Source organism: Anabrus simplex, chromosome 2 (genome assembly GCF_040414725.1).
Source record: "Anabrus simplex isolate iqAnaSimp1 chromosome 2, ASM4041472v1, whole genome shotgun sequence".
Taxonomy (NCBI): Eukaryota; Metazoa; Arthropoda; class Insecta; order Orthoptera; family Tettigoniidae; genus Anabrus; species Anabrus simplex.
The window spans coordinates 7185222-7211522 of record NC_090266.1 but is presented as its reverse complement, the minus strand read 5'-3'; the positions used below and the strand labels follow the sequence as shown (position 1 = coordinate 7211522).

Below are 26301 nucleotides of genomic sequence, written 5' to 3'. Positions count from 1 at the left end.
TGCGGTTCGAAGCGCACTGATATTCCTGTAGCTTTAGTCACAGCTGCAAGATCTTATGATTAATCTGGACCGCGGGTTTCAAAACAGACAAATCCGGATATTCTGATTGGCTAATTGATTTTCGTTATTCTTCTCCCTGGACGATTCCAGGAGTGATAAGGTATGTAGGGTATGGTTCTTTTGATCTTCCCACTGTTCCCTTGAGACAACACCGGACGTGGAGTGCTGTCGTTCCAAAGCTAGTACTTTGATGATCGAAACATACGTGACAGACGAAGAATTGTATAGCTTAAGGGCCGCCGAGTTTGGACTGAAATCTTCTGTACACACACACTCGATCAGATGGGTGAATATTAATGACTGCTCTTCTAAACTTAACTACATTTTGCGGTGCGCTTAACAATGGGAGAGTAGACCTGAGAGGTATACTCATAACCAGAGATTGCAAAAACTGGATGATGCGTCTACGATGAATATTTACATACAGCGTAGCAGTTAATTCTGTTCAGCTTATTCATATTTTCTAAGGTGTTTAAGCTTGGATCGAGTGATGCTGGAGCCCTCTCAGAGGGCAATACATTTCTTGCTACACTTGGTTGAGGTGGGACTACAACCCTCGCAATGGTGTTAATGGCAGTGTTTTATATTCTAACGTCCTGATTGGCCTACAAATAAATACCATCAAAATGTTAGACTTATTATTACTTTACCTATGTGCCAAAAAGCTACCCTGTAGAGTTCCGTCCCCACACCATCGTGTCTTGGCTTCCTCAGTAGATTAAAGTTGCGTGTTTAACACTAGCTCTTACTCTCTGAGTGACCTAAATACTGCGGTACTTAAAAACTATCAGGTAGAAATTTATACTCAGAAGTGGAGTGTTCCAGTTAGCAAAAACAGAACATGAGGTCAGCTTGGAATTAAGCGCAGCAGACCGGACGAGTTCGCTCTGAGCGTTAAGAAACACGTGCACAAACAAATTTCACTCTCATTCCGCCGATTACCACTTCTAACTCTATGGCCTCCAAGTTCTCCTCATCCTCTGCTCCCTCCTCATCATTCGCCTCCTCCCCACCCTAACATTACATATACCTGCTCTTCAATCTCACGCTCTGCCTCCGCCTCCATCTTCACCTCCAACTCCACCTTGACCTCAACCTACGGCTCCACCTCCACACCAAACTATTCCTCCACCTACACCTCAACCTCCAACGCTGGAATTACCTCTACCTCTGCTTCTGACTGTGCCTGTACATCCAAATCTACCGGAGTTCGATTCTCAGTCGGGTTATAGTTAAGGATTTAAATTAAACGCAAAGCACTACCACATCATCCCAAAGAAGCCTTAATAGCAAAAAAATAATGCTTTGTGGCATCAAAATAACGCCCTGTCGTTGGCGCAACTCCAGCATGGTGTTATGAGAAAGTACAAAAACCGGCTCACTATTCCATAAGCTCTGAAAAGGAGCTGTTATGCCCCAATGAAGTGCCGTAGCACCCACACGAGTTCTCATAATGCCCGAATAAGTCCTATTATACCCAAAATATTCCTAAAAGCTTAACAGAATCCTACTAAATCATAAAATAGTCCCCATAGCACTCAAAAGTGTACCTATAACGCCCAAAGCAAGTCCTAAAATGTTAAAATGAAGTCATTTACACCCAAGAGGAGCTTATAGTTCAGCGTCAGCTCTAATACCTTTAATTAGCCTTCCCAAAAGGTAATGTATAGCAGCCATCTTGCCCAATAGGACCGGCGAGCTGATCTGGAGAAGAATCCGCCTAACATTCACCATTAGTCCCTCTATACTAATGTATGGGAGAATTCTTGCTAGTATGAGTATTAAATCATGCCTAGAGTCGAATCCCCCCCTGTAAATTAACATTTGCACACGGAGCCATCCACCCCGCATTTCAAATCGTCCACTGGCAAGGAAACTAACCCCATTTCAAGCGAACAATTTTCAACTAATCCGTATTGTGTCGTTGCAAGCTTGGCTCTTCATCTGCTGATACTAAGGGGTACCAATTTGGTGGGAAATGGATTTCTACCAACGTCAAGAACACGGACTTCTGACGGTAGAACCACGAACGCCGGGCCAGGATTTCAAGTACCGTAGTTCGGTCTTCTTTGTAGATGCTGATTATTGGACATGACTGCTAATCATTATCTGTGAAGCATGACGTGTAGCGTCATGTGACTCACAAGGATCAGGATGCGTTACGGGGAATTATTGGAATGTATCTATAACGGTAAAGCTGCAAAAGTTCCAGATGCGCAGGTACGGTCACATACATGCAGCAACGAACAGTCTGTGATCATCACTTAGAGGGAAGCCTTTGGTGTTAAAGACCAACGATACGGTGGATAAATCGTTTGAGAAGGGACATGACATCATTTCCTGTCTCTCCTAACAACGCTTCCAACTGGTAGAATTAGCTACTGGCGTGCAGTAGAGTGCACTTGTGTTTAAAAATATCGTGAAGAAGGGACTCCAATAATATTGTCCATTGTCATTCAATTTCGTACATCATTCATTCTACTTTATACCATTCTGACAGATCCTTAAGAAAACTCTACAATTTCTTTTAAAACTTTTCTTCTTGTTGGAAAATTTATATGAAGCCTACACCTTGACTATTACGTACCTGTGGAGGAAGTAAATCACATGTCCGTTGAGCTGTTTTTTCAGGAGAAGCAAAAAACTCGATTAGGGTATTAATTCATATATATTCCGACACTTTAATCTTTATATTGTTTAACAGAGGCTTCTGATTCATTACCATACAATTTTTACAGTCTAAATATATTACATGAATTGAAAAATGTATTTAAAATTTGGACTTGACCATGTTTGAAACTAACTGTGGGACTTGGCCGATTTTGAAACTTACGTAAGCGGACTTAGCCATCTTTGAAACTTAGATTAGAAAATTTGGCCTAATACCTGAAGAAAAAAGAAATCTAGATTAGGCCTATTTTCCATCTGTGTTCATCTTGACTTTATTTAGAACAAATATGATTAAAATGATATAAGATTTAGTAAAAAATCTTTAAAGATTATTATTTTAAACATTGTGTTTGTGTAAAATTATCCAACATTGTAGAGGCTAATTAACATTTAAATAGTCTATATTTTGCAAATATATGGATTCACGTAGCTACTTCAATGTATATTCTTCATATTATACCTATTGAATACCACCGCCCCTTCGAAACACATCACCGAGCCCTAATTAAATCACCACTAACAACACGTTGTTGATTGTACTCATCTCAGCTGTCTTTCCCTCGTGCGCTTCAAGGTGGAAAGATCACGTTGCCGCTTTCTGGTATGGCGTTTATTAAATTCCTCCATTTTATTGCACAGCAAATATGAATACTATTAAAATGACCAATTAATTATGTATATATTTATTATTAATAAAATATTTATTAAAATACACGCAAACAAAACCACCACATGCGACTCGAACAAACGTCAGACCGCCATTTTCCGGAAGAAAGCACGTGACTGGATAGAGCAGGATTATTGGCCCGTGCGGGTTAACAGGGACTTGGACGACTTTGATATGGACCTTATTCTTTGCTGCAATTTTAAATGTGATCTGGCCGGATTTGAGACCCACTTTCGTTCCCGTTGTATTCATCTTGTAAAGAGGAATCCATGGAAGTCAAAACATCAGAACGTGAAAAAGATGGACTTGGTCGTGTTTGAAACTATACGCCTCATTTCTTTCTCCATTATGATTCAACTTACCACAAACTCAGCTGTCCACATTTCAAGTTCCCTCAGTCTCAGGAGTAGATCAGCAAACCACGAGGTAAGGCCATTCAAAGATGGGTATGCTCGTTTTGTCCATATCTCTGGCACTTCGTCCATAAATAATGCATTTTGAAGTTCTTCCATTTCCGGGGAAATTAACAGCTCACCCTACGAAAATGGAACAAAATTAACAAAATGCACTTCCTCTTCAATATGGGAAATGAATATAGTACACAGAGACAGGAACGTATGAAGTAATTTAACCTGTATATCTAACGAAATATCATGTTTTCCCACATACATTCTCCAAATACCACAACAAAACCTCTAGTTAGTAAATTTATAAAAACATTTTCTCTGTTGCTGTTAAAACTAGAATGATCCATGAATATCCTAACTTTTGAGATATTGTCAGGCAGTTAGACAACAGCGTTCCAGAGCCTCTCGCCCGTCTCTTCCTCAATAGGTAAAGTTTGGGTGGGTGGAATTGAGAGAAAGAAGAAGAGCTGCTCGACTAAGTGGTATGTTCCGAGCTGTTAGTGGAGAGATGGCGTGGAATGACATTAGTAGACGAATAAGTTTAAGTGGCGTTCATGAAAGTAGGAAAGATCACAATATGAAGGTAAAGTTGGAATTCAAGAGGACAAACTGGGGTAAATATTCATTTATAGGAAGGGGAGATACGGATTGGAATAACTTACCAAGGGAGATGTTCAATAAATTTCCAATTTCTTTGAAATCATTTAAGAAAAGGCTAGGAAAACAAGAGATAGTGAATCTGCCATCTGGGCGACTGCCCTAAATGCAGATCAGTATTGATTGATTGAAGGACTTCTGAGTTGATTAGCTCTACATTATGAGTGGATTTATACAGTGAAACAAACTAATGTTCATGAGCCTTGGTTAATGTAAGACGACATCTGGGCTTCAGGAAATGTATGTATTTAAAAAGCAGGGGTACGTTAAAGTTAGGAGGTTAATGTAGAGGGATATAAAGCTGTTGGTGTTATATCGTAAGGAAGGGTGTAGAATTAAGTAGTATAGTAGATATATTCATATTTCGTATATTTAGTGGTTTTAGTAGAGATGTTAAGGTATACTCATTATGGAAAGGTTAAGGTGTTGGATTTTATCGAATTTTACTCCAAAACAGTAGCTTACAATATGTTTCGACTTTATGAAATGTCACCCTCAGCCTCAGAACACGGCACGTTTTTGTTATTTACCTAACTACAGGTTTCATGTATCTTGTAATACAAGGTACGGCACAATGAACTATCAAAAACATTCAGTTAAAGTACAGTTGTGGAGTGAAGGTTTGACACCAACACAAGGTAATGACAAAGAAAACAGTAAGCAAAAATAAGGCAAGAATTGAAACTGTACAATTTATTAATCTGAGAATGGTCAAGAAAGGAAGTTCGTTCATTTTTATACGCTTCTTGATTATTTTAACATACTTCAGTACGTCTATTATTTTTAAAGAATTTGAGGAATTTCCTCAGAAAAATTACTCCATAGCGTCTGAAATATATCAACGCTCTTCTCAAAAATTCAGAATATTCCCCCGCCATCATCACTCACACTGATGTTAAGAACGCCTTCAAACACATGCTACTCTCTCAAACGCTCCCGTTTGCTGATAACAGCACCTAAATCTTTCTCACACGCTTCGCGAAAAGGGAAAGGAATTTTATTTCAACTGTACGAAACGTAACATTTTTTGAACTTTAATGGACATTACTACAATAATCTGTCTTTCTTTGCATGGGATATCCAGCTTGTTACCTGTGATTGCTAACGTATTTATGGGAAGTTTCAAGGGAAATCTTATTTTATCAGTAGACCTAATTAAGAAGGAAGTTTACAGGCTTCATTACGTTCATGACATAATATGCTGGTATAAAGGTATCGTCAAGTTGAGGAACTACGTCAGTCACAAATATCTTTTCTCTTATTCTTGTAGTTCATTCTGAAAACTAATGCAATTTCAAATTAAATTTTCATTATTTAATTAACTACCGTCAAAATATCCGCACCTTTAACATCTGCAGGAATCCCCTTTAAATGGATTCAATAATAATATACTTTAATGCATGCCACCCTTTCTAAACTTCTTTTCGTACCCCAAAATCAGTCAGATATATATTTAAGAGCTAGAGATGATATTAAAATTTAGCAGTGGATAATTACTATATTATGAAACTCAGTGCCAAATTAGTAACCCAGATTGAGAAGAAATTAAATATTTCGGTATATTCATCACTTCATCATGAGAAGAAACTATGGACAGTTTTTCCACGCTGTTGTAGACTTCCAGAAGAACTGCGAAATTTTCTGCAAATGAAGGGTTATTCAGAAGCATTTAAATGCCATTCTTAGTTATTTCTAAGAATTACTGAAGCCAACAGTGAAGAAAATGGACTTGGTGCAGAGACTGCCACACCATCTACAATATTAAAAACAGGACAAAATTACCAAAATGTCTCGAATGAATATATTTTATTATGGGAACTACATAAGCCTTCAAAGTTGCATTTCACCAACCACCTAATAACCATCAATCACTTCTTTAATCTTGATCAGCGTCACAAAATCCTTGATCAGATATAATAGAAATGCTAAATTGAGTTCATATTAACGAAGAAACAACAATAAATAAAAAATTACTTCCCTTGCTATCCCTGTATTTAATAAATTGTGCATCTTAATTCCACTGCGTGATATTTCTTTTTCAGCAACATGTGTTGACGTCCAGCTGTTCTCGATGTGTAAGTTCGTAATAATCTCTACTTTTCACGATTCCTTCTGATGTATTTGTAGCCTGATAATATCTTAGAATAATGTCAGAAATTATACCATGGTTTGGAGTAATTTGTGGTAAGAATATGGGCAACTGAATCTTATCATAAGACATACATTTACAAGCTATTGCAATAGGAGTTGAATCATGGCTAAGAAGTGATACTGTGGATGAGGAAATATTTTTCCATAATTGGAGTGTTTATCCCAGAGGCACGAAAGAATGAGAGGGAACATGCATACTGTTGAAAGAAGAATTAGCAAGCAATGAAAAAATAAGGATAAGAAAAAAATTTCTAGTCTAGGCTCGTCTGTGAAAATAATTGGCAATTTTATTTCCCTTTTGTGAACAGACTTGGCAGAGTGACGTTAATGCTGGTGCAGAATTATTTTATTATTGATCTGTTTGGATGGTCCATGGTGTGGGTTACTGTAGGCACGTCCTAGTTCGTGAACCATGGGCAACGGCTGAGTGGCCTAGTAAGTGGTCCTGAGAGTCGGGAAAACAGTTGCTATGGAATGGGAGTGGGCATCTCGGACATATTCTGAGTCGTGGTCCCCCTTGTGCTCAGGCGGCTAGGACTATACAATCCACCATTGGTCCATAACCCGTCACAGGAGAGATCCTCACTTGGACTATGTGTAAGTACGGTAGCATCCTGCTTCATGAATTTACCCAGCTCAGATCATTTCAAGCAAGCCTCGGACCTATGGGAGTAACGGAGTCCCACTCCCATATGACAGGCGAGGGACTCCTTGGAAACAACTCAGCGAACGAAATGGTATTCGATGGGGAGCTATCAATATTAATGGGACTTATGGAAAAAAGAAGGTAGAACTGGCTGACTCAGCAAAGAGGATGCATCTGGATGTGCTAGGAGTAAGTGATATTCGGGTATGGGGAGATAACGAGGAAGAGATAGGAGATTATAAAGTATACTTGACGGGTGTTGGAAAGGGAAGGGCAGGGTCTGGGGTAGGGTTCTTTATCAGCAATACCATTGCACGCAACATAGTTTCTGTTAGGCACGTAAATGAGCAAATGATGTGGGTACATTTGGCAGTTGGAGGAATTAGAACTAGAATTGTGTCCGTGTATTCACCACGTCAGGGTGCAGATGACGATGAAGTTGACAAGTTTTATGAAGCATTGAGTGACATCGTGGTCAGAGTCAACAGCAAGGATAGAATAGTGCTAATGGGCGATTTCAATGCGAGAGTTGGAAATAGAACTGAAGGATACGAAAGGATGATTGGTAAACGTGGGGAAGATATGGAAGCTAATGGGAATGGGAAGGGTTTGCTGGAGTTCAGTGCTAGTATGGGTCTAGCAGTTACGAATACATTCTTCAAGCATAAGGATATTCACCGCTACACATGGGAGGCTAGGGGTACCAGATCAATAAAAGACTATATCTTAACCGTCTTCGAATTCAAGAAATCTGTTAGGAATGTACGAGTTTTTCCGGGGATATGATTAGTGAGAGTTTCGAACAACAGAAAGTAAGCAGTTTCAGGATATAGAAAGAAAATGTGTGGCATACAGGGATGTTGTAGTAGAAACAGCAAGCGACTGTCTAGGAACAACTGTGTGTAAAGATGGGAAAAGGTAAACATCTTGGTAGAATGATGAAGTGAGAGCAGCTTGTAAACGTAAAAAGAAGACTTATCGGAAATGGCTCCAATCAATGGCCTAGGCAGACAGGGATTTGTACGTAGATGGAAGAAACAGAGCGAAACAAATAGTTGTTGAATCCAAAATGAAGTCGTGGGAAGACATTGGTTTGAACATGGAAAGGCTTTCTGGACAGTAATAAAGAATCTTAGGAAGGAAGGGGAAAAAGGAAATGAACAGTGTATTGAATAAATCAGGTGTACTCATAATAGATCCTAACGAATCACAGGAGAGGTGGAGGGAATATTTTGAACATCTTCTCAACGTAAAAGGAAATCCTCCTGGTGGTTATGCGAACAGCAAAGCTCATGGGGAGGAGGAACATGATGTTGGTGAAATTACGCTTGAGGAAGTGGATAGGATGGTAAATAAATTCCATTGTCATAAAGCACCACGAATAGATGAAATTGGACCAGAAATGGTGAAGTATAGTTGGAAGGCAGGGATGAAATGGCTGCATCGAGTAAGGTTAGCATGGGGTGTTAGTAAGATACCTTCAAATTTTACAAAATCAGTAATTGGACCTACCTATTAGCAAGAGAACAGGCTGGATTGCAACAACTATCGAGGTATCTCATTGATTAGTATACCAGGCAAAGTATTCACAGGCATCTTGGAAGGGAGGGTGCGATCTGTCGTTGAGAGGAAGTTGGATGAAAACCAGTGTGGTTTCAGACCACAGATAGGCTGTCAGTATCAGGTTTTCAGTATGCGCCAGGTAATTGGAAAATGCTACGAGAGGAATTGGCAGTTGTGTTCATGTTTCGTAGATCTAGAGAAGGCATATGGCAGGGTACCGAGGGAAATGTTTTTTGGCCATACTGGGGAACTATGGAATTAAGGTAGATTATTGAAATCAATCAAAGGCATTTATGTTGACAATTGGGCTTCAGTGTGAATGAGTTCTTGGTTCAGGGTACTTACAGGGGTTAGACAAGACTGTAATCTTTCACCTTTGCTGTTCGTAGTTTACATGGATCATCTGCTGAAACGTATGAAATGATAGGTAGGGATTCAGATAGGTGGAAATGTAGTAAGCAGTATGGTCTATGCTGACGACTTGGTCTTCGTGGCAGATTGTGCCGAAAGCCTACAGTATAATATCTTGGAACTTGAAAATAGGTGCAATAAGTATGGTATGAAATTTAGCCTTTCGAAAACTAAATTGATGTCAGTTGGTAAGGAATTCAACAGAATCTAACGTGAGATTGGTGATGCAAAGCTGGAACTGGTCGATAATTTCAAGTACTTAGGTTGTGTTTTGTCCCAGGATGGTAATATAATAAGCGAGATGGAATAAAGGTGTAGTAGAGCTAATGCAGTGAGCTCGCAGTTGCGATCAACCGTATTCTGTAAGAAGGAAGTCAGCACTCATACTAAACAATCTTTACATGCGTCTGTTTTCAGACCAACTTTGCTTTAAGGGAGCGAAAGCTGGGTGGACACAGGATATCTTATTCATAAATTAGAAGTAACAGACATGAAAGTATCGAGAATGATTGCTAATAAAGGCTAATTTAGGAATGAACTCGATGAACTCGATGAACTGGCTTCGGTGGTGGGATCAGGTGAGGCGAATGGACGAGGATAGGTTACCCAGGAGAATAATGAACTCCGTTAATTAGGGTAAGAGGAGTAGACGTAGACCAGACAACGGTGGTTAGACTCAGTTTCTAACGATTTAAAGATAAGAGGTATAGAACTAAATGAGGCCATAGCACTAGTTGCAAATAGAGTATTCTGGCGACGTTTTGTACATTCACAGAGGCTTGCAGACTGAACGCTGAAGGGCATAACAGTCTGTAATGATAATGTATGTATGTATGTATGATATGTTTGGGGGAAAACACAGCAGGGAACGTAATGTTAGCGGATTATCTCTATTAATCGAATTTAACCAGGGAGGTATAGTGATTGACAGAAAGCAGGACATACAAATGACAAATAAATCAATTTTTGAAGACAGCTGAATCAGAAAGAGAGGGAACAAACTAGAGGGAAGAATTCATTAGGTGTGGTGCTGATAAAACCAGACGAGCTGTATAGAGAAAACGATAAGTTCGACAGTATAAGTGTGATACAAAGAAATTTACGCAGTACCTTATGATTGATAAGGTAATAATGATCGGCAGAAAATGACATTTAAAATGTAAACAAACAAAGGGATTTGTGAGGAATGAGAAAGTAAATATCCACCCTTAAAATTGATTAGGAACAGTAAGGAACCATTGGTTTATAACAGAAATAAAGTGATTGAGGGGAAGGTTAATGTTGGAAAGAAGTGTCGTTAGGGAAGGTTGTGAAAATAAGGACAGAATGAAGGTACTAACGAGAGAAGAAAACGGAACACATGATGGCAAGATTAATTGACAGACAAATGCGCCTGTATCAGTCTTAAAGGATGTCCGGCATCTCAGAACTCAGGGGCCTTGTTACAAAAAGAATTAACTACAATAATGTAAGCCATCTGATGATCATAAAATTAAAGATCGAATATAGTGCAAGTTATTGAAATAATAGGGTGGATTCCGGTTTAAGGAGACGCAATTTATTATACCAATAATACTGTGGAATCTATTTCATTACTAACGTTAGATAAGTATGGCGAACGTGGCTCTGGGATCCTAACGTAAATAGTTCTCCATATGGGGTAATTTCTATTGACCTCCCATGCCAACCATGCGCATCCCAATGAAGCAGATGGACGAGTCGCAGGTCAAGAAACCAGACTAACGAATTGTTCATTGAAGTTACATCGGCGGCTTTTAGTGCCGGGTTCAGGTCTTTCTATTTGACCTGCGCTTCGTAATGAGGATGAAATGATTATGAAGACGACACATACACCCAACCCCCGTGCCATTGGAATTAACCAATTAAGATTAAAATCCCCGACCCGACCTGGAATCGAACCCGGGACCCTCTGAACCGAAGGCCAGTACGCTGACCATTCAGCCAAGGAGTCGGACGGCAGTTTAGATGATTGGTTGATATGGCCTTGTAATAATACTCAATATGGCTTAGCTGTGTTGATAAAGGTGGAAGGCTGAAAGCAATGGTAAACTACTGCCGTAACTTACTCCCGAAGATATGCAGCTCACCCTGTATGACGCCTTCCTCCCGGGTGAATTATTCCCGATGTAAGAAAACTTTCCTGCCCTTCTGCTAAATGAAAAGGCAAGTTGTTTACTGGCATTAATTTGTTGGTTCAATCAATCAATCAATCAATCAATCAATCAATCAATCAATCAATCAATCAATCAATCAATCAATCAATCAATCAATCAATCAATCAATCAATATTGATCTCCATTTAGGGCAGTCGCCCAGGTGGCAGATTCCCTATCTGTTGCTTTCCTACCCATTTCTTAAATGATTTCAAAGAAACTGGAAATTTATTGAACATCTCCCTTGGTAAGTTATTCCAATCCCCAACTCCCCTTCCTATAAATGAATATTTGCCACAGTTTGTCCTCTTGAATTCCAACTTTATCTTCATATTGTGATCTTTCCTACTTTTATAAACGCCATTCAAACTTATTCGTTTACTAATGTCATTCCACGCCATCTGTCCGCTGACAGCTCGGAACATACCACTTAGTCGAGCAGCTCTTCTTCTTTCTCTCAATTCTTCCCAACCCAAACATTGCAACATTTTTGTAAAGCTACTCTTTTGTCGGAAATCACCCAGAACAAATCGAGCTGCTTTTCTTTGGATTTTTTCCAGTTCTTGAATCAGGTAATCCTGGTGAGGGTCCCATACACTGGAACCATACTCTAGTTGGGGTCTTACCAGAGACTTATATGCACTCTCCTTTACATCCTTACTACAACCCCTAAACACCCTCATAACCATGTGCAGAGATGTGTACCCGTTATTTACAATCCCATTTATGTGATTACCCCAATGAAGATCTTTCCTTATATTAACACCTACATACTTACAATGATCCCCAAAAGGAACTCTCACCGAGCTCGATAGCTGCAGTCACTTAAGTGCGGCCAGTATCCAGTATTCGGGAGATAGTAGGTTCGAACCCCACTGTCGGCAGCCCTGAAAATGGTTTCCCGTGTTTTCCCAATTTCACACCAGGCAAATCCTGGGGCTGTACCTTTATTAAGGCCACAGCCGCTTCCTTCCCACTCCTAGCCATTTCCTGTCCCATCGTCGCCATAAGACCTATCTATATCGGTGCGACGTAAAGCAACAAAAAAAAAGGAACTTTCACCCCGTCAACGCAGTAATTAAAACTGTGAGGACTTTTCCCATTTGTGAAACTCACAACCTGACTTTTAACCCCGTTTATCAACATACCATTGCCTGCTGTCCATCTCACAACATTTTCGACGTCACGTTGCAGTTGCTCACAATCTTGTAACTTATTTATAACTCTATAGAGAATAACATCATCCGCAAAAAGCCTTACCTCCGATTCCACTCCTTTACTCATATCATTTATATATATATATATAAGAAAACAAAAAGTTCCGATAATACTGCCTTGAGGAATTTCCCTCTTAATTATTACAGGGTCAGATAAAGCTTCACCTACTCTAATTCTCTGAGATCTATTTTCTAGAAATATAGCAACCCATTCAGTCACTCTTTTGTCTAGTCTAATTGCACTCATTTTTGCCAGCAGACTCCCATGATCCACCCTATCAAATGCTTTATCAGGTCAATCGCGATACAGTCCATTTGACCTCCAGAATCCAAGATATCTGCTATATCTTGCTGGAATCCTACAAGTTGAGCATCAGTGGAATAACCTTTCCTAAAACCGAATTGCCTTCTATCGAACCAGTTATTAATTTCACAAACATGTCTAATATAATCAGAAAGAATGCCTTCCCAAAGCTTACATACAATGCATGTCAAACTTACTGGCCTGTAAGACTGGTCTATCACCCTTTCCTTTATACACAGGGGCTATTATAGCAACTCTCCATTCATCTGGTATAGCTCCTCCGACCAAACAATAATCAAATAATTACTTCAGATATGGTACTATATCCCCACCCATTGTCTTTAGTATATCCCCAGAAATCTGATCAATTCCAGCCGCTTTTCTAGTTTTCAAATTTTGTATCTTATTGTAAATGTCATTGTTATCATATGTAAATTCCATTATTTCTTTGGCCTTAGTCTCCTCCTCTATCTGGACATTATCCTTGTAACCAACAATCTTTACATACTGCTGACTGAATACTTCTGCCTTTTGAAGATCATCACATACACACTCCCCGTGTTCATTAATTATTCCTGGAATGTCCTTCTTGGAACCTGTTTCTGCCTTAAAATACCTATACATACCCTTCCATTTTTCACTAAAATCGTATGACTGCCAATTATGCTTGCCATCATGTTATCCTTAGCTGCCTTCTTTGCTACATTCAATTTTCTAGTAAGTTCCTTCAATTTCTCCTTACCTCCACAGCCATTTCTAACTCTATTTCGTTCCAGTCTGCACCTCCTTCTTAGTCTCTTTATTTCTCTATTATAATAAGGTGGGTCTTTACCATTCCTTACCTCCCTTAATGGTACAAGCCTGTTTTTGCATTCCTCAACAATTTCTTTAAACCCATCCCAGAGTCTGTTTACATTTTTATTTACCGTCTTCCACCGATCATAGTTACTTTCTAGAAACTGCCTCATGCCTGCTTTATCAGCCATATGGTACTGCTTAATAGTCCTACTTTTAAGACCTTCCTTCTATCACATTTATTTTTAACTACCACAAAAACAGCTTCCTGATCACTAATACCATCTATTACTTCAGTTTCCCTATAGAGCTCATCTGGTTTCATCAGCACGACATCCAGGATATCGTGGTGTAGAGAATATTTAAAAGATTATTTTTCTCAATCAGAAACAGCCAAATTACAAATATCTTCAAGAAATACCTCGTTTGCAATATTTACAACAATTAATCGAAAAGGTGAAATAAACCAACATATAAAAATACCACATAAAAAATAATCTGTGTAAGTCGAGTGCAAATAAAACCACATTTTTTCCATATTAGCACAAGTAGTGATATTATGAAGCGGAAATTCACATAAATACAGCAGAATTTACAAACGTAGTAGGCGCACAGCTTGTTCCAACGCAATGGCTGTTGAATCAGCGTTGTTCTTGCTGATTCAACATTCTTCTGGTGCGGGCAATTTTAATAACCTCTAGGTGAGTTTAGGACTTCACAGTGACGTGTTAACATTACTTACAGGAGCCCTATCGGTCAGCAACATGTGAGGTTAGAACGTCATCATGACCTACTTTTGTATACGAATACCTATGGAGGTGTCTTATCGCTCTGGCTAGCGACCGATGTTTGTGTAAGTTGGTTCTTACCTCAGGCCATCTCCCATCAGTATGTATAATGCGGGTTCTGCCGCCTCCGCCTCCGCCGGCTCCCAGGGGCACGGTCCTCCGCGACACCTGAGGGGCCTTCCCAGAGGGCCGCTACCGCGCCGCCACCCGAGGGGTCTTCCCAGGGGCCACCTCCTCCGCCGCAACTTGGGAGGCCTTCCCGCTCCTCCGCTAATCTCAGTGCAGTCATCTTGACGGGCCTAAACGTCAATGCTGCCAAATTAACCATACTAGCGTGAGATTTGAATCGGTAAACAAATCTACGTGCTTTTATGATAGCTGTCATCCGCCATCTTTAATCTACAGAGCACCGTGCTGCCCTTTTAGCTACATACCTTTGAAATGTGTTGGCGGCAATTTGAAAAATTCCACGTGCGCTTGTTTGGAAACAAACTCACGTGCTTTTTTGACAGCTGTCATCCGCCAACTTTAATTAACAGAGCACAGCGCTGCACTTTTTAGCTACACACCTTTGAAATGTGGTGGCGGCAATTTGAAAAATTCCACGTGCTCTTGTTTGGAAACAAACCCACGCGTTTTTTGACAGCTGTCATCCGCCATCTTTAATCAACACAGCACCATGCTGCTATCTTTATCTTAGAAGCGGGCAATTCCGGCAGTTGCCATCCGCCATCTTTAATCAAGAGAGCACCGTGCTGCTATCTTTATCGTAGTAGCGGGCAATTCCGTCAGCTGCCATCCGCCATCTTGCATCGCAAACCTCAGTGCTGCACCCTTTAGGTACATACATTTGAAATATAGTGGCGGATAATTTAAAAAATTCTACAGTAGCCATCTGTCGACACTAATTGCACAAGATGGCGGCTATACATTACTCCTTAAGTGTGCTTACGCAAGATGGCTGCTATACATAGGATCTTATGAGACGCCATTGGGATGCTTGCGCAAGATGGCGGCTATACATGACTCCTTGTGAGACGCCTTAAGGGCGCTTGCGCAATATGGCGACTGCTCTTATGAGACGGCTTAAGGGTGCTTGCACAAGATGTCTTCAGACTCCCTAAGGAGGCTTGCGAAAGATGGCGGACACAAGATGGTGGCTATACGTAGCTCCTTATGAGACGGCTTAAGAGCGCATGTACAAGATGGCCGCTGCTCTTATGAAGAAAGCTAGCAACACGCAGGTTCGCAGTATGAGGAACATGATAACATAAGAAAAACATAGTCTAATGATGAGATCAACGGTTCGGTTCCTACTTAGACCCTTTGGCATTTGCTCTGTTTTAGCTTGTATTGAAGCAAGGTATGTAACATGATCAGGTCTAGCTATGGTAGAGAGTATTACGCGCCGTGCTGGTTTGATTCATTAAATTTGGGGCTTAAGTGCAAAATGTTAAATATCTCGAAAACGTTGCATCGTAGAGCAAAACGGACAAAATGTTTCTGCCCAACACCTAGGTTCGCAGTATTAGAAACATCATAGCATAAGAGAAAAGTATTTTAATGATGAGTTCAATGGTTCGGTTCCTACTTAGACCCTTTGGCACTGACGGCTACCTATACAAGATGGCAGCTATACACAGCTCCGTAAGAGACAGCCTAGGGGTGCACGCACAAGCTAGCTTAGAGGCTACTGCGCAAGATGGCGGCTGCTGTTATGCATGCGGTGGAGAGCAATTTGAAATTCCACGCGTTCTTGTTTGTAAAATTTCACGTGCTATTTTTTATAGCTCTCATCCTTAATCAACAAGGCATCGTGCAGGTATCTTTACAGCACTAAACCTCATACCTTTGAAATGTGGTGGTGGGTAATTTGATGAATTCTTTGTGCTTTTTCTTGACAGAAGCTATCTTAAAACAATAGCGGCTATACACAAGCTGTTAAGGGCTCCTCTTATGTCAAGGCACAGCTCTATCGAACAAGTTTAAACCTGCATCACGAAGGCAAGAGTGTGCAGCGATAACATTATTATGGATGTTTAGACTTGCAAATCGCAAAAGAAGTGATTGAAACATAACAAGACTAGAATCGAACACTGCACTCGATGTCGTTAACTTCATCATGTGATCGGAACATTGATTGAAGTGTTCAGAACACCAAATAAGTGATCAAGACTAAAATATAACACTGTACTCGATACAATATGTGTTTAGAACATGTCGGGGTTACCTATGTTCTAAGAAGATTAGATTACAGTATCTTATATCTACATAGGGTAACAGAGGCTTCTTGTGAACTTTGAGTTTATTTGCAGACAGTTGACGTGTACTGACTTGTTTTGATGCAATACGTGCTTCAGCAGTAACGTTTCTAGGTACAAACTTAACTTGTTTCAATAGCAATGAAGCGTTGAAATTTTCTTCTTCTTCATCTTGCATCTCTCCTTGAAATATTTGCACTGTGATAGAACGTGTGGTAGGCATAGGAAATGAAGTAAAATCATCAAGCTTTAATGGCAATGAAACATTGAGATCTTTTGCTTCTAATTTCCCTTTACTACTGTTTTGATCAACATCATTATCCTTATTATCATAATCATGACCTTGCCTCTCTTTATCTTGAAGTTTGTGCTTAGTAACAGAACTTGTAGCAGGCCTAGACAACAAGGAAGAATTCAAAATCTCTCGCAGAGGTGTACTTTTAAAAAATAAATCAGTATTTGCTTGAGTACGGTTGAGCTCTTCGTATTTTGTTCTCGATGAAGCTACATTACACGCGGCTTCATGACGTTGAGCGTTGTATGCGTTCTTGAACTCTCTTCTACAATGTTTGCATTGAAAAATTGTCCTACATTATATCTCATGACGTCTCTTGTGATAGCTTCGGGAAATTGCTTTTCCACACTCTTTGCAAATATACCTAGAAATAGGTTTTTCCATGACGGACTTTTATCTTCTGCTAACAGATTCTTCTTTAAATCTACTCGACATTTGATACTCTCTACTTCGATGATGCGAACAGCTTAGCGATTAACAGGAAACTAACACAAAAGCGTATAACCGAGGTAGCAACAGTAAGGTTTAAGCCCGTCAAGATAGCAGCAGTGAGGTTAACTATGTTCTATTGTTGGATTTTAAATTCCGCGCTACGACATGCATTTACAATGATCCCCAAAGGGAACTTTCACCCCATCAACGCAGTAATTATAACTTTTTCTATTTGTGAAACTCACAACCTGACTCTTATCCCCGTTTATCATCATACCACTGCCTACTGTCCATCTCACAACATTATTGAGGTCATTTTAAAGTCGCTCACAATCTTGTAACTGATTTATTACTCTGTACGGAATAACATCATCTGCGAAAAGCCTCGTCTCTGATTCCACTTCTTTACACTTTTCATTGATATATATAAGAAAACATGTAGGTCCAATAATACTGCCTTGAGTAATTCCCCTGTTAATTTTTACAGGGAGAGATAAACCTTCACCTACTCTAATTCTCTGAGTTCTATTTTCTAGAAATATAGCCACCCATTCAGTCACCCTTTTGTCAAGTCCAATTGCACTCATCTTTGCCAGTAGTCTCCCATGATCTACCCTATCAAATGCCTTAGACAGGTCAATCGCGATACAGTCCAATTGACCCCTGAATCCAGGACTATACATTGCTGGAATCCTACAAGTTGGGCTTCAGTGGAATAACCTTTCCTAAACCCAAACTGCCTTCTATCAAACATGTCTTATAAAATCAGAAAGAATGCTTTTAGACGAACTTCACACGTAGCCACCGTTAGTTTATAATTCGCTCCGTCGAGCAGTCCGAATTTATATATCTCGCACGCTGTGACGTCACAGGCGTAAGGTTGAACTCTCAAAAATACACTACCCGGTATGGATCGAGGATAGGGGTACTTCCAGGGCCTCGGATCTGAAAGTTCTTAGTTAAATGAAGAGGTGACCTTCTCCGTATTTGTTAACCTCACAAGCTTAAGTTTATCACTCCAGCCTAGAGTTTGACACTAGAACCATAGATGTTTTCTGTTTTATAGCTGGATGCCCATCTATTTTTGTGTTTATTAACCTGACAAACTGAAATTCAACTCCCCTGGCCGACCTCAAACTTTCCATCAATGCCTTCCGGTTAACCTTGCAGACTCATGTTTGACACATTAGCTAAATTTAAACTTCTCTAATTTCTCTAAGCGCTAATTAGCGTCGGAAAGGGCATCTTGTCGTAAACTAATGATAGTCTCCTTCAAGATGGTAGATGAGAGGTTAGGTTCGCGTATGTACTAAGGTTTTACTGTTTAATGATGATACCTAACGGAATTTTTCAAGTTATCCACCACCACATTTCAAAGGTATGTAGCTAAAGATAAGAGCACGGTAACCTGTTGATTAAAGATGGCAGCTTGTCAAAAAGCACATTTCACTCCACCACATGTTAAAGGTATGTAGATAAAGATAGCTGCACGATCCTTTGCAGATTAAAGGTGGTCGCAACTGCACGTGGAATTGCCCACTACTACGATAAAGATAGCAGCACGGTACTCTGTTGATTAAATATGCCAGCTTGTCAAAAAAGCACATATAATTTGAAATTGCCGCCACCACATTTCAAAGGTATGTAGCTAAAGATAGCAGCACGGTATTCTCTTGATTAAATATGTCAAATAAGCACGTGGTTTTTAAATTACCCACCACCACTTTTCAAAGGTATATAGCTAAAGAGGGCAGCACGATGCTCTGTTCATTAAAGATGGCCGCTGTTAACTGTCAGAAAAGCACGTAGCTTTGTTTATAAACAAGAGCACGTGGAAATTGCTTCCACCACATTTCAAAGGTAGTACCGTAAAGAGGGCAGCACTGAGGTTTGCGATGCAAGATGGTTGATGACAGCTGTCAAAAAATCACGTGGATTTTTCAAATTACTCTCAGTGCCGTCAAGAGGGCATCACTAAGGTTAGCGATGCAAGATGGCAGATGACAGCTGGCATAAAAGCACGTGCCTGTCAAAAAAATCACGTTGCTTTTTTTACAAACAAGAGCACGTGGATTTTTCAAATTGCCCGCTACCATGTGCATAAGGTAGCAACAGTGAGGTTTAGCCCCGTCAAGATAGCAGCACCCAGTTTAGCGATGCGTTGTTGTTTAAAGATAGCCGATTGACAGCTGTCAAAAAGCACGTGGCTGTCGGAAAAGCACGTAGCTTTGTTTACATATTCAAATCTCGCTCTAGTGAGGTCTAGTGGCGTAAAGATGGCAGCACTGTGGTTAGCGATGCGTTGTTGATTAAAGATGGTGGATGACAGCTGTCAAAAACACGTGGATTTGTTTACAAGTTCAAATCTCGCGCCAAAATTCAAATCTCCCGCCAAAATTCAAATTTCCCACCTAAATTATAATTTCACGCGGGTGGTGGAGGCCTCTGCGGAGGGCCGGTGGCGGTGGCGGCCGCAGAACCATCCAGTTATACTACTGTAGTATACATTTCTAGAACTCGTATTTAAGGTATCGATTCTTGTAAGATCAAGCTAATTTTGTTAATGGAAAAATTCTATCCTGTTCTTGTCCGACTCGTTGGCTGAACGGTAAGCGTACTGGCCTTTGGTTTAGAGGGTCCCGGGTTCGATTTCAGGCCGGGTCGGGGATTTTAACCTTAATTGGTTAATTCCCATGGCACGGGGGCTGGGTGTATGTGTTGTCTTCACCTTACAGATTTGAACTCCGGTGACTTCTGGTAGCCCGTTCCAGTTTTTATAACAGTCTTAGATCAATCCCTCGCGTTTAAAACTGATGTACCTTGATCAGTTGTATACATAGCATTTTCTTTCATCGTCTCAAAGAAGCTGAAAATTTATCGAGCATCTCATTTGGTAAAACGTTCTAATCCATAATTCCTCTTCTTATAAAAGAATATTTGACCTATTTTTTTCTCTCGAATTCAAATTTGATCTTGATGTTATCATCATTCTCACTTTCAAAAAATTCCATTCGATTTTACTCGTCTACTAAAGTCATTCCACGCCATTTTCTGCTGACAGATGTGACCATATAACATGGTCGACAACTCGTCACCTTACGCCCATGTCTTCCCAACACAAGGTTACTAATATTTTCGTGTCACTAATCGTCTGTCAGAAATCCCTCAGAGCAAATGACGCTGCATTCCTTTAGATAATTTCCAGTTCTAGATTTAACTAATCTTCGTGAAGGTCCTGAAACTTAAATCGTAGTGTAAATGGGGTCTTATTTGTAACTAATCCGCAGTGTCCTTTTTCGAAGAAAAAGGGTGGTGGTAGTCAACGTTTCTTACGATCGTGAAATTTTTCCTCAAAGCTATTACTATATGTTTACTACCTTTTCCTTATCACTGCCCCAATGAAAGCAATTGTCAACTCCATATCTTTTCCACGTAGTTCTGAACTTGTAACACGATACAACCTAACATGCTATTTTTCGCACAAAACCCTCTCGTTTCTCTGAAAGAAGACATTTGTCTTAGTTAATGTACAACAATCGTGCCTATCATCGTCAGAATTAATTCTCTCTTGTTCTTTGTTTGTTGTTTAATGGGTCCGAACAATTAATTCCCTCATGATCTGCAGGTAAATGGCCGAAACATGCACATTCACTTGATTCATTATTTGGCTGCTCAGGAGACATCATGATGCTTTCTTCTATGGCACAGTGAAACAACGTTATTTCTCACTTAATTCACTTAACATGACTTGCTTGTCAAACACGTACACATATACCACTTACAGAATTGATATCAATATATTTTCGTCGACAAGAACCAGTTTCTTTGAAGACTTGTGATTAAGCCGACCACCTACGTTGTTGTATTCTGGTAGCTAAATTTGTTCAAGGACAAGAAAGAGCAGGATTAAAATTATCCCTTCCTTTTTCCTTAACTCCGAACTGACGACGGCAGATTTCGGGTATTTATATCATGTGCTCGTACGCATTTCATGTAGAAAAAATTACAAAAGCAGGCATTCAAGCTTGATTTTAGAACATCAGCCATCAATTCTTAGGAATTGTGTTTGGAATATTCTGACCAATATCCAATTCCCTACCTATCCTTATGTTTTGAATGAAAAATGTGCCGCAGCGGAAGAAAGCACTCTCGTTCACAACACTTAATAACTAATATGATAACCCCTATGAAGATCGTATTTACTTACAGTGTCCCCAATTAGGTACTTCCACTCCATCGAAATCTTAATTAAAACTCAGAGGAATATCTTTCCTTGTAAGACTTACAACCTGAGTTTTCAACGCATTTAACACCATACCATTAGCTGCTGTCCGTCTAGCACAATCCTCTTTTAATTTATTACTCCATATAGTCTAACAATGTATTATTCCAGTTATTCAGTCTTTCTTGTTTGGGCCATCAGTCCATAGACTTGTTTGGTACAACTGTCCAAATCAACGTATCCTGTTCAAACTTTTTCATTTCTACTAAAGTACTACATCCTATATCTACTCAAATCTGTTTGCCATATTCAACTGAACTAGACCAGAGTGTCTCAAGATGTGTCCTATCATTCTGCCACTTCTTCCGGTAAAACTTCGCCAATTCGTTCTCATCTCAAAAATTCTATTCAGAATCCCTTTATTCGTCATTCGGTCTAACCGTCTCAACTTCGGCTTTCCTCCGTAATAGCACATATCAAAAGCTTCTATTTATCGCCCATGTTTAATTTTCATACAATGCAACGCTCCAGATGAAAGTCTTCAAAAAATATTTCTAATTACCATATGAATGTTTGAAGCGAACAAATTTCATTTCTAAGGATTACCTTCCTTTGTTCATCAGTCTGCATTTTATGTCCTCTTAGCTTCATCCATCATCACTTATTCTATCACGCATCTTGTACTCCTCGAACACTGGGTCCATGCCATTCACCAATTTCTGAAAATCTCCAAAGAATCAGATAAACTTATATCAACGCCAAATATCAGAGTTTTGATTTCCTCTTCTTGGGTTGTCATTTCGTTGATGGTTATGAATTTCATGTTTTTGGTCCGTATTGAACTGAGAATAATATATAAGTAATAATAATAATAACGTAAATGTTTCCACCTTTTCAATACAATATATTCAACACATGCAAGATTATAACCATAATTTCACCAATATTGAACAAGACATGGACATCCTCGTATTAGCAAACAAGGGCCCTTTACTGAACATAATGGAAAATTACTACATACACCTAGACCAATACTTTAATGCCAGTCACAATCTCAATGAAATCTCAGAGAAACCCAACATACTCTTCGATCTATTTATCAGTTTCCTCAGAAACAATAATGCAGCCAACCTAAACTCAATCCTAAATTTAATCAAAGGTACTTTTCCAAGACAATTACACTTTCTCCCGCACCCTTCAGCCCCACCTTAAGCCCTCTTCCTAAGCCATATTTCATTTCAATACAAGAACTTACTGATTTCCATTTTTTACAACACCCCATTTATACTTTATTCTTTGTTAAAAACCTCTTAGTATGTATATTCCTTGTATTATTAACTATTACCATAACATCTCATTTCACTTGTTATTCTTTAAAATAATATTGTCTTAGGATTTCGCCACAAATTATCTTTGCTCCAATACGGCTGATGATGACCCCTAGATGGGTCGAAACTAGTACCGTATAATTTTGTAATTTTGTGAATATATTGTATTGAAAAGGTGGAAACATTTACGTTATTATTGTTATTATTATATATTATTGTCATTTCGTTTCGGAATTTCTCTCCGATTTCCTTCACCGGCTGTTTTATAAAATCATTGAAAAGGAGGGAAAAACTCTATACTTGCATTACACCTTTCTGGACTGCTGTTCTTTCTCATACCCTTCTGTTCCTTTGACTGCAGACTGATTTTCTTACAGACTGGTGGTAATTCTTCTTTCTCTGTACCTAACCGCAGTTTCCTTCAGAATGTTGAAGAGCTTTTTCCAATCTGCAATATCCAATGTCTTTTCTAGATCTGGGAATGCCATGTACGTGGACTTGACTTTATTAATTCTATCCTCTAACATCGGACTTAGTCAAGACTGGTTCACGTGTCCTTACAGTTCTTCCGAATACAATGTGATCGTCTCCCAACTCAGATCAGAATTGTCTTTCCATTCTCCTCTAAACAATTTTTATGAATATTTCGCAAGTGTTAAGTTCACCAAATTTCTTGAAAATAGGCAAGAACAGGTTCTGTGTAAATTCGGATGGCACTATTATATTATTCATCTTGCACAATAGAAGGAGAGTGGACTATCATATAGAATGAGATCAGAAAGTCTGCTGAATAAAGGCAGGGAAGAAAGGTAAGATCACGTCAGAATCAGTGGATAACTCGGGAGATAATACTCCTGATTGAGGCATTCAGTGATTCTGAGATTTTACCACCAATTCCAGAGGCCTTCCTCCATTTTAGGTCTCTCAAACCTCGTCGAATTCTGACCTGAAAATTGGGTAAACCATTTCATCAGCATCAACAGCATCTTCTTATTCCAGAACATTGTCATCTACTTATTTGCCTTGATACAATTGTTGAATGTGTTCCTACCATATCTCTGCCCTGGCTTCTTTCCCAAGAAGTGGTTATTCTATCTGAGCTCTTAATATTCATACTCCTAGTTTTCCTTTCGCCAAAGAATTCCTTGATTTTGCTGTATGCAGCAAATACCTTTCCTAACACAACTCAACATTCAAAGTCCTTGCACCACTTTCAACCATTCTTCCTCAGTGTCCTGTACTGCTATCTTCTACATTCCTTAATCGCCTGTATTATTTTTCTGCCCTCCTTATTTTTTCGTTTCGGTAGATAGCCACATAGCCACGTGCTTTTTTGACAGCTGTCTTCTTCACGAACCCTAACCTCACTTTGAAGGACAATAGAGCATCGCTACAATCACTGCTGTCATCTTTACGGCGGTAAACCTCAAGGCTACCACCTTATGCAAGTTATAGCGCAGAATTTAACATCCACCAACGGAACATTGCTAACCTCACTCTTGTCATCTTTACGGCGGTAAACCTCAAGGCTGCCACCTTATGCATGTTGTAGCGCGGAATTTATAATCCAACAACAGAACATTGCTAAACTCTCTGCTATCATTTTTAAAAGTTCAGTGTTCCAAACACTAGTTCGAAAAACGTAACTCATCGCACCTCGGGGATTTTATTAGGTAAGACGTAACCCGTAGGTTCCATTCCTTGTTCTGAACATGAAACCATTTACAAATAAGGATTAATTTTCTACACTTAACAAAGTACAAGCGTTCTTGCTGATAGCGATCGATGAGGTTGTTGCTTCTTTAGCCATTTAGCCCTTTAGCCCATTAGCCCTTTAGCCCATTAGCCCTATAGCCCTTTAGCCCTTTAGCCTATTAGCCCTACAAGGAATGCGCGGTAATCTAAACTTCTTAGAACAAAGGTATCCCCTGACATGTTCAAAACACATGTTGTATCGAGTACAGTGTTCTATTATAGTCTTGATCACTTATTTAGTGTTCTAAACACTTCAATCAATGTTCCGATCACATGATAAAGTTAACGGCATAGAGTGCAGTGTTCGATTCTAGTCTTGTTATGTTTCTTTAATGATTTGCAAGTCGAAACATGTATAATGACGTCATCACTGCAGCACGTGCTTACTCTAGCTATTCCGATGCAGGTTTAAACTTGTTCGATAGAGCTATGCCTTGACATAAGAGGAGGCCTTAACAGCTTATGTATAGCCGCTATTGTCTAAAGATAGCTGCTGTGAAGAAAAAGCACGTCGAATTTTTCAAATTGCCCGCCACCACATTTCAAAGGTATGAGGTTTAGAGCTGTAAAAATACCTGCGCGATGCAAAGCTAGCTTTCTTCATCAGAGCAGCCACCATCTTTTGTGAGCACCTCTAGGCCGTATCATAAGCAGCTGTGTATAGTTATCGTCTTGTCGCTGCTACCTCCCGCAAGCACCCCTAGGGCGTCTCATAAGAGCAGCAGCCATCTTGTGCAAGCGCTCTTAAGCTGTCTCATATGAAGCTACGTATAGCCACCATCTTGTAGAAATAGATAGCTGCCAATGCCGAAGGGCCTAAGTAGGAATCGAACCGTCGATCTCATCATTAGACTATGTTTTTCTTATGTTATCATGTTCCTGATACTGCAAACCTAGGTATTAGGTAGAAAAATTTTGTCCGTTTTCGAGATATTTAACATTTTGCATTTAAGCACCAAATTTAATGAATCGAACCTGGACGGCACGTTATACACTCTACCTTAGCTAGACTTGATCATGTTGCGAAGACTTGCTTCAATAAAAGCTAAAACAGAGCGAATGCCAAAGGGCCTAAGTAGGAACCGAACCGTTGATCTCATCAATAGACTATGTGTTACTTGTTCCCCATACTGCGAACCGACGTATTGGGTAGAAAAATTTTGTTCGTTTTGTTCTACGATGCACCGTTTTCGAGATATTTAACATTTTGCATTTAAGCCCCAAATTTAATGAATCGAACTAGCACGACACGTTAGCCTCTAAGCTAGCTTTCTTCATAAGAGCAGCAGCCATCTTGCGCAAGCACCCTTAAGGCGTCTCATAAGGAGTCGTGTATAGCCGCCATCTTGCGTCCGCCATCTTGCGCAAGCATCCTTAGGGCGTCTCTAGCCATCTTGTGCAAGGACTCTTAAGCCGCCTCATAAGAGCAACCGCCATCTTGCGCAAGCACATCTAGGGCGTCTGATAAGGAGCGTTGTATAACCGCTATCTTGCGCAA

At 39.7% G+C, this 26301-nt stretch overlaps 1 protein-coding gene across 1 annotated transcript in view; it reads right to left on the bottom strand.

Annotated features, from left to right (window-relative positions):
• LOC136863901 (dynein beta chain, ciliary-like) overlaps window positions 1-26301 on the bottom strand; it is a 5220903-nt gene that overhangs the window by 261423 nt on the left and 4933179 nt on the right. Inside the window, exon 79 of the mRNA XM_068226514.1 lies at window positions 3760-3933. Coding sequence (XP_068082615.1) covers window positions 3760-3933 — 174 coding nt within the window. The remainder of the gene's footprint in view (window positions 1-3759; window positions 3934-26301) is intronic.